Source organism: Eretmochelys imbricata, chromosome 9 (genome assembly GCF_965152235.1).
Source record: "Eretmochelys imbricata isolate rEreImb1 chromosome 9, rEreImb1.hap1, whole genome shotgun sequence".
Taxonomy (NCBI): domain Eukaryota; kingdom Metazoa; phylum Chordata; order Testudines; family Cheloniidae; genus Eretmochelys; species Eretmochelys imbricata.
This window is the reverse complement of record NC_135580.1, coordinates 33,299,783-33,309,499: the sequence shown is the minus strand read 5'-3', so window position 1 is coordinate 33,309,499 and position 9,717 is coordinate 33,299,783. Positions and strand designations below refer to the sequence as shown.

Sequence of the window (9,717 nt, the reverse complement as noted above, 5' to 3'; positions counted from 1 at the left end):
TAGTGGCCTTCTCCCAAACAGCTCAGGCACCACATGTAGTCATCAGATATTGGGAAGAGGGCCAGCAGGAAACAAACCTTTTAAATTCCTGGCTTTTTCAGTTTCACCATTCCCTGGGACTGGGGAAAACCCTCACTATTACTGACATACTGTAAGCTAACACAAAAGTTTGTAGAAAACTTCAAAGAACTGGAAGTATTCACATCCATCCTGGCATATGGTTGGGAGGAACTGAGGTGGGGAGGACACTCTGCCCCTTTTACAGCCTCACCCTCAGTGTGTCAGGATGCTCAGGAGAGGGACGCAAGAGTGCTCTAGTTGTCACTGCTAGAAGAGGGTTCTACTGCAAAGTGCTATAGAACCTGTAAGTGGGAATGTGCAGAGCCACTGAAAGAACTTTAGGTGTTATCTACCTGGTTAATTTTACTAGTTAGAGTGGTGCCACAGGGAAATTGGACAGAGATTAATGGAATGAGAGTAAACCAGATGTCCGGTACCACTAACTTGGCAGCTAATTCACAGAAGACTGAGCTTGAACTCCAGACTGGGGAGTGCTGGAGGAGTGTGAAATATAATCTTCAGGGTTATGTATGACAAGCTTATGCCCCTGGAGACTAGAAGTCCAGAACTGTACAGAAGCATGGGCGACAGCAGGTTCAAGCCCTATAGGTGTTGGAGAGGACATGTCTTCATCCTATAAGAGGAGTTATACACAGAGACAGATTTCAAAATGGAAGTATTAGTGTGGAAGTCAAGGTCCATGATGTTTGGACACATTCAAAGGATGACTGAAGGGGAAGGTAGCATGGCAGGAGAAGGTGGTAGGAAAACCACTGAGGAAGCAATGGATTGATTGCATCAAAGATGGTAAAAGCAGGTAGACCTGTGTTGGCTCAGACAAAGATGGCAGATGGTTGCATGACAATCTAGACACAGTTGATGGGATAAGGGAGAAGAATTCTCCCTCTCTGGCTAGTGCTAAATGCGGGCTACCATCTTTCTCAACATGATTTCAATTATGTATGGGGAAAACCTTCTGCTGCTTCTGAGATTTGGGTTTGTAATTCAAAGCAGAGAAATCTGTCTCCAAGGGAAAAGTTGATCATGGAAGGAGATGAGGACGAATAGCTTATGTGGGTTTGTTTCATTTATTTTCAGCCGTTTTGGCTTAAGTTTCCATGTGGGAGGAGGATAGCCATATACAAAACTATCATTAGAAGGAGTTGCCTCCTGGATCAGAGAGCATAGAGGAGCAGAGGTAAAGGAGTCCTTGTCTAGCTCATCCCTACTGTATAACTGGAGTGGAAGTGTGTCATGAGTATCGAGGGAGAATATTCCCATGTATTGTGAGGTTTTTTTTAACTGGTAAGGAGGGATATCCCCTAAGATGTCCAAGTCCTTGCCAAGTGCCTCAGTTACTGCTAAGAGACTTGGGAACTTTTCAGTATACATACGGACTAAACTAAGGAAAATTTTAGAAGGATTTTTGGACTTTTCACTCAAGAGTTCTTTATCAGAAATGATGATCAAAGTTTGCTGGTAAGGACTGACCCACCTTGAGCAGATCACTGCGGACTACGTGGCTCTGGGAAGAAGGATAAAGGAGTTTGAGGCGCAAGTGATGTTCTCGTCTATCCTCCCCGTGGAAGGAAAAGGCCTGGGTAGGGACCGTCGAATCGTGGAAGTCAACGAATGGCTACGCAGGTGGTGTCGGAGAGAAGGCTTTGGATTCTTTGACCATGGAATGGTGTTCCATGAAGGAGGAGTGCTGGGCAGAGACGGGCTCCACCTTACGAAGAGAGGGAAGAGCATCTTTGCGAGCAGGCTTGCTAACCTAGTGAGGAGGGCTTTAAACTAGGTTCACCGGGGGAAGGAGACCAAAGCCCTGAGATAAGTGGGAAAGCGGGATACCGGGAGGAAGCACAGGCAGGAATGTCTGTGAGCGGAGGGCTCCTGCCTCATACTGAGAATGAGGGGCGATCAGCAGATTATCTCAAGTGCTTATATACGAATGCACAAAGCCTTGGAAACAAGCAGGGAGAACTGGAGGTCCTGGTGATGTCAAGGAATTATGACGTGATTGGAATAACAGAGACTTGGTGGGATAACTCACATGACTGGAGTACTGTCATGGATGGTTATAAACTGTTCAGGAAGGACAGGCAGGGCAGAAAAGGTGGGGGAGTAGCACTGTATGTAAGGGAGCTCCGGTACAAAACTGCAGAAAAACCTGAGTGTCTCTGGATTAAGTTTAGAAGTGTGAGCAACAAGAGTGATGTAGTGGTGGGAGTCTGCTATAGACCACCAGACCGGGGGATGAGGTGGATGAGGCTTTCTTCTGGCAGCTCGCAGAAGCTACTAGATCGCATGCCCTGGTTCTCATGGGTGACTTTAATTTTCCTGATATCTGCTGGGAGAGCAATACAGCGGTGCATAGACAATCCAGGAAGTTTTTGGAAAGCGTAGGGGACAATTTCCTGGTGCAAGTGCTAGAGGAGCCAACTAGGGGGGGAGCTTTTCTTGACCTGCTGCTCACACACCGGGAAGAATTACTGGGGGAAGTAAAAGTGGATGGGAATCTGGGAGGCAGTGACCATGAGTTGGTTGAGTTCAGGATCCTGACACAGGGAAGAAAGGTAAGCAGCAGGATACGGACCCTGGACTTCAGGAAAGCAGACTTCAACTCCCTCAGGGAACAGATGGGTAGGATCCCCTGGGGGACTAACATGAAGGGGAAAGGAGTCCAGGAGAGCTGGCTGTATTTCAAGGAATCCCTGTTGAGGTTACAGGGACAAACCATCCCGACGGTGTCGAAAGAATAGTAAATATGGCAGGCAATCAGCTTGGCTTAACGGTGAAATCCTAGCGGATCTTAAACATAAAAAAGAAGCTTACAAGAAGTGGAAGGTTGGACATATGACCAGGGAAGAGTATAAAAATATTGCTCGGGCATGTAGGAATGAATCAGGAGGGCCAAATCGCACCTGGAGCTGCAGCTAGCGAGAGATGTCAAGAAGGATTTCTTCAGGTATGTTGGCAACAAGAAGAAAGCCAAGGAAAGTGTGGGCCCCTGAATGAATGAGGGAGGCAACCTAGTGACAGAGGATGTGGAAAAAGCTAATGTACTCAATGCTTTTTTTGCCTCTGTCTTCACGAACAAGGTCAGCTCCCAGACTGCTGCGCTGGGCATCACAACATGGGGAATAGATGGCCAGCCCTCTGTGGAGAAAGAGGTGGTTAGGGACTATTTAGAAAAGCTGGGCGTGCACAAGTCCATGGGGCCAGACGAGTTGCATCAGAGAATGCTAAAGGAATTGGCGGCTGTGATTGCAGAGCCATTGGCCATTATCTTTGAAAACTCGTGGAGAACGGGGGAAGTCCCGAATGACTGGAAAAAGGCTAATGTAGTGCCAATCTTTAAAAAAGGGAAGGAGGAGGATCCTGGGAACTACAGGCCAGTCAGCCTCACCTCAGTCCCCGGAAAAATCATGGAGCAGGTCCTCAAGGAATCAATCCTGAAGCACTTACATGAGAGGAAAGTGATCAGGAACAGTCAGCATGGATTCACCAAGGGAAGGTCATGCCTGACTAATCTAATCGCCTTCTATGATGAGATTACTGGTTCTGTGGATGAAGGGAAAGCAGTGGATGTATTGTTTCTTGACTTTAGCAAAGCTTTTGACACGGTCTCCCACAGTATTCTTGTCAGCAAGTTAAAGAAGTATGGGCTGGATGAATGCACTATAAGGTGGGTAGAAAATTGGCTAGATTGTCGGGCTCAACGGGTAGTGATCAATGGCTCCATGTCTAGTTGGCAGAGGATGTCAAGTGGAGTGCCCCAGGGGTTGGTCCTGGGGCCGGTTTTGTTCAATATCTTCATAAATGATCTGGAGGATGGTGTGGATTGTACTCTCAGCAAATTTGCGGATGATACTAAACTGGGAGGAGTGGTAGATACGCTGGAGGGCAGGGATAGGATACAGAGGGACCTAGACAAACTGGAGGATTGGGCCAAAAGAAATCTGATGAGGTTCAATAAGGATAAGTGCAGGGTCCTGCGCTTAGGACGGAAGAACCCAATGCACAGCTACAGACTAGGGACCGAATGGCTAGGCAGCAGTTCTGCGGAAAAGGACCTAGGGGTGACAGTGGACGAGAAGCTGGATATGAGTCAGCAGTGTGCCCTTGTTGCCAAGAAGGCCAATGGCATTTTGGGATGTATAAGTAGGGGCATAGAGAGCAGATCGAGGAACGTAATCGTCCCCCTCTATTCGACATTGGTGAAGCCTCATCTGGAGTACTGTGTCCAGTTTTGGGCCCCACACTACAAGAAGGATGTGGATAAATTGGAGAGAGTCCAGCGAAGGGCAACAAAAATGATTAGGGGTCTGGAACACATGACTTATGAGGAGAGGCTGAGGGAACTGGGATTGTTTAGTCTGCAGAAGAGAAGAATGAGGGGGGATTTGATAGCTGCTTTCAACTACCTGAGAGGTGGTTCCAGAGAGGATGGTTCTAGACTATTCTCAGTGGTAGAAGAGGACAGGACAAGGAGTAATGGTCTCAAGTTGCAGTGGGGGAGGTTTAGGTTGGATATTAGGAAAAACTTTTTCACTAGGAGGGTGGTGTAACACTGGAATGCGTTACCTAGGGAGGTGGTAGAATCTCCTTCCTTAGAAGTTTTTAAGGTCAAGCTTGACAAAGCCCTGGCTGGGATGATTTAATTGGGGATTGGTCCTGCTTTGAGCAGGGGGTTGGACTAGATGACCTCCTGAGGTCCCTTCCAACGCTGATATTCTATGATTCTATGACCTATCCAAAGGTGCCTCTGGAGGAATCTCAGCATGTGGGGATAGCATGTGTGGGAGACGGGCTCAAGCTAGCTACTAGGACCAAAGCCCAGAGTTTTAAAGGTACGTAGGGATATTTGTAGGTATGACTGTCAATGGGATTTAGCTCCTAATACTTAAATCCTTTTAGAAAAGGAGATTTAGGCTCCTAAATAAATTCCTTCTAATGACAGTAGTTGAAACTCTGACCTCAGAAATGCCTACATACTCAAAAATCTGGGCCCAAACTTTTATGGGCCGGAAATTATTGCAGTGCAAACCCTTTCAATGACTCTTCAGGGGGTCGTCACAGATGGAGCTCCTCAGGGCCTACCTTTTCTATTTGGCCATCTCTGCCCTCTTCAGGGTAGGAGAAAAATTGAGGGACATGAGTGGTCCTTTTCAAGGACTAATCCCTCAAAGAATTGTCCCCTAAATGGAGGAAAGAGGAGAGATGACTGGTCAGTGTTGCTCCAGAGTCTGGCTTTGAAAGCTGGGATGGTAACAAGAAAGGCAGGAAGACTAATCTGCCAGTCTGTTTAAATAGGTGAAGACAATATGATTGGGGGTGGACAGTGTGTGACTGAAGCCTAGAACTGTGGACAAGTCTAAACTGCCTCCTGTATCTGCAGGAAGAGAGGAACAGCTGAAATGTCTTCACTAGGGGAGAACTAATGATGGAGAAGTGCATTTCACATGCAAGCATATGAACAAGGACTATACTCTTAAGAGCTCACAGTCTGAGTGGATGACATACAAGATAACAATGAGGAATGAAGTAACAAAAAACCCAAGGTGACCACTGATGTTAGGCATGTGTTCTTAGGGTATGTCTACACTTAAAACACTGCAGCTGCATTGCTGTAGTACTTCAGTGTAGACACTTAGTACAGTGGCGGGAGGGGTTCTCCCATCACTGTACTTCGAATACCTCCCTGAAGAGGCAGTAGCTAGGTTAACACAAGCACTGTCTACACTGGGGGTTAGGTGGCATAGTTACATCTGTCAGGCAGGTGGATTTTTCATGTAGCTATGCTGATGTAAATTGCCTAGTGTAGACCAGCCCAGAGTTTTAAAATTTATTTATTAAAGCAGGCATTGAACACCCAAAGGGATAAGAAGTTAAACTTAAGTGGGCAATCTGTATATGAAGAAAACCTTTAAATGTAATGAGTTAAAATTTGCCGCTATGCATTACTTTTTACATTTACCCTTTTTATGTTCTCTGTATATGCTTTATGGGAAAGTTTTAAAAGCTACAATGCAAGTTTATTATAAAAAATTGCTTATAAATGGAGTTATTTTAGAGATCAGAATGTGAAAGACTAATGTCTTTGACAAGCACTAGGGTTGGCAGGATTTCTAAGGCCTTATCTACCTGGTGTAACCTAAGGTGTTAATTTAAAAAACAGATCTAGTTACAGGTGTAAAATCCTCTACAGAAACTTATACCAGAATAAGTCTGCCTTTTTTCAGTTTAGTATGTGGTGTGAAAAGGGGTTTAAACTAAATAAAAAATAGCCAGAATAAGAGTATTCACACAGATTGTGTGTGGGGGAAGGGGTTATACATGTATAAAACCAGTACAATTTAACCAGGTAGATAAGGCCTACATTTCTCAGATTGCAAAGAACTTTACTCTTGAACTATAGCCACACTGCTAGGGGCTTAACTGCTGAGCAGATTGTTTATTGTATTGAATTGTATGACGTGGACAAATATCCATCAGGGATTAGGATGTGTCCACCAAATTAAGTTCTAGTGTGAATTACCCCTTCTTTGAACCCACTGTTTCTGAAAAGAGTTAACCCCAGCACATAATCTACCACCCCATAATTCTCTGAAGTAATCTTAGAGATATGTTTAAAATTTAGTGCTTGTGAAAGGCGCTACCCATCACAGAAACTACAGTCTTCAGTTTATCCACAACAGAGATATAGCACAGTCACAGGCAATGCAGACTTTCCCACACTGCCTTGCCTATGTGCCTCAATACTGCCCTGGAACAAATCTACAGGGCTAAAGTCAGTTCCGTTTCGAAGCCCAATCAATCCATGGTCGATCCGCTGAAACTGACAAAATATCAATCAATGCTAAACTCGGATTAATTTTGTGAAGTGAACGTTCATCCACAAGCAAATGGACCGAGACCACCGACATCTTGTTTTTACATAGGCCATTGAACAGTCACCAGATTGCACAGGACCAGACTGTAATGGACTTTCAACTATCATACAATGGCTCTTTTTCAAATTTGAAAACTTCTCAAGTCAATGAAAGCCAGATTCTGTAGGGAGACAACGTGGGTAAAAAAATATCAATACAGATGATATTTTAATACAAAATATTAGATTTTTACACAAGTCAGTTTTTTTTAAAATATAGAACCTTAAAAAATGAACAAGTTGCTATCCACACACTATAAACACGCATCTTTGTGCTCAGTTTGATCAAGTTTTCAGAACAATTTTAAACACCAGTCCATATTTTAAACACTGCCTTTAACTTTTATGAAATCTTTGCCACATTCTGCACTACCAATATTATATGTACAGTGTGAAGCGCCTTCATTCAGTTTTAATAGGATAGTTAAACTGCTCAGTTATCAGATTCTTTGTGCAATGATTTCACATTCGACTGCTCATGACAAGTTCGCATTACAGTTCTGTGGCACCTGGTATGAGCAACCACATGTAATTCTGTGAATGTTCACGGTAAAGAATGTCAGTTACATGTATTGAAATACATTTTTTCAAAGTACAAGTTCTTCAGCTAAATAAAAAAAATTATTCGTTTAGGGGAAATTTTAACTGATTAACCAGAGTTTTCAACAATTGCTATGCACTGAAAAATTAATTTTGATTTCTCAAAGTTGAATAAAGTAATTAGCTATTTATCAGATTTTCATAGAGATGAACTATAGCATGTGCATCTCAGGAATGTTTGGAATAGTCCATTTGTTTTTGAACCCATAGAAAGGAAATTTTTTCCTTCCTCTTTATCCACCATTATCTAAGTTAAATAGCAGATCTTACAAACTCCTCTTTTAATAGTAAATCATCCACAACATGTGGGCAGTTAGCCAAGGAGATTTAAGATGATTTACTTGTGTTGAAATAATTTACACAATTGAACTTATGCATACAGTACAAAACTATGAACAAAAAGGTGAAGCAAACTTTTTTATTTATATTCAGGTAAAAACATTAACCTGATGAAGTAAATTATTGCAGATTTGAGAAATCAGCACATAAAACAGTTGGACAGAGCATTGCTTACAGGTGCTTTATCTGTGTCAAAAGACAAAGGCTGAACTGTTTGTTCCAAGCTAGCACTGGGGGGCAAAGAGGGAGGCTAGAAAAGTAAACATGAACTTAAGTCAAGAATAAGAAATTTTTGTTTACTTGAACAGGGAATAAAACTGCTAATTTGTCTTTTAAAAAACTATACATCAATTTGAAATGTGCTGGCCTTATAATAATAAATAATGGCCAGCCCAATCTGTTGATTTTTCAACTACACAAAAGAAAGAAATTCTTCCCAGCCTCTGGGTAAGAGGCTTTTGTTGCCTGAATCACTGTGTAAACAGTTCTAGAGTGTCATCTGGTAAAGACTGTAGCCAATATATCCTACTACTACATTAAAACTAAGCTCTACCTAATTACAAAGGCTGAATTATATTGACAATATATATTTTTAATTCAGTAAAATTTAAATTATATCTTAATTTGAGAGAAAACATGGAGCAATAAATGCCCATGCGAACCAAAATGTAACAATTGTTGAGTGTTGCACACAAAAAAGAACCAAGTGAATTGCACATCAGACAATACAAGAGGAAGGGAAAAATCAGAGGCATGTGAAGGGACACAGAACTAGTCTACTAAACTAGATTTGTCAAATACATGTGTATTTTAATTTCTGTACTTATGTACAAAACTTGTCTTTGGAGGAAAAAACTGCAGACTTAGCTAGATGGATACACACAGCCCGATATTAAACTGCACAGCGACATTTATTGTTCCAGCCTGGAAAAACATCCCTTTTTTAAATTTCACACAGCAAAGCAAGTTAAAAACTTCACTCATCAAATAAATGATAATTTAAACAAGAACTTGCTAAAGAAACCTTGTCACAACAACTTTTTAGGGCCTGATCACTTTAAGTCCATTGGGCCTTTAATGAATATCAACCAAGTGTCTTTGTTTATAATCTGCAAGCCGTTTTTCTACAACAAGAAGGCGTAACACGTTTCCTTGACTCAGGTGATACATTTAGAAAAGAATCATGATTTTCTCTTTGCTGTAACAGGCAGACATTGCATTTTTCATTGTGATCAGGAAAGATGGAATGACTGCTGCCCTTCTCTTGCAGCTATCAAGAGTTTTTCACGCATTATCTCAATACTTGAATAGTCCGGCAATTTGAGATAATTCACACAAGTCATTACTGAGGGCAAGAAGTCATCTGGATTTTCTGTAGACTCAAATGTCTTGCGTACAATTGTCAGTGGAGGATTCAAACTTCGAAAGCCTGAAAGGAGAAGAAAAGATCCACTGTATTTCTCTGAACATAATAGGAAAATTACTTTTCTTAAGAAACAGTGTTTAACCTACTATGAAACTGACAGTAATTCAGCACAATTGGCATTCTAAATTATGACTCTTCAACCTTTGCTTAAGAATATTTCCACATTACCACAACCTTAAATGGAAAGTAAAAAGCTAGACGTACTTTCAATTTATGCCAACTAATTTTTGCTTTCTAGTTACCGTGAAGACTCAAACTAGACAGATCCCTTTCACTTTTTGGTTCTTCAGCACTAGCACACTACTGCAATCTATACATGAAAACTAAAAGATGTAAGCAGGGCTGAAGTATATTCATA

At 42.1% G+C, this 9,717-nt stretch overlaps 1 protein-coding gene across 7 annotated transcripts in view; it reads right to left on the bottom strand.

Annotated features, from left to right (window-relative positions):
- Positions 1 to 7,132: 7,132 nt before the first annotated feature.
- The window catches only part of TRIP12 (thyroid hormone receptor interactor 12), a 152,351-nt gene continuing 149,766 nt past the window's right edge, over positions 7,133 to 9,717 (bottom strand). For all 7 annotated transcript variants that reach the window (XM_077826439.1, XM_077826438.1, XM_077826442.1 and 4 more), the window contains one exon: positions 7,133 to 9,362. In XM_077826439.1, the coding sequence (XP_077682565.1) occupies positions 9,166 to 9,362 (197 nt within the window). In that variant the 3' untranslated portion in view covers positions 7,133 to 9,165. The remainder of the gene's footprint in view (positions 9,363 to 9,717) is intronic.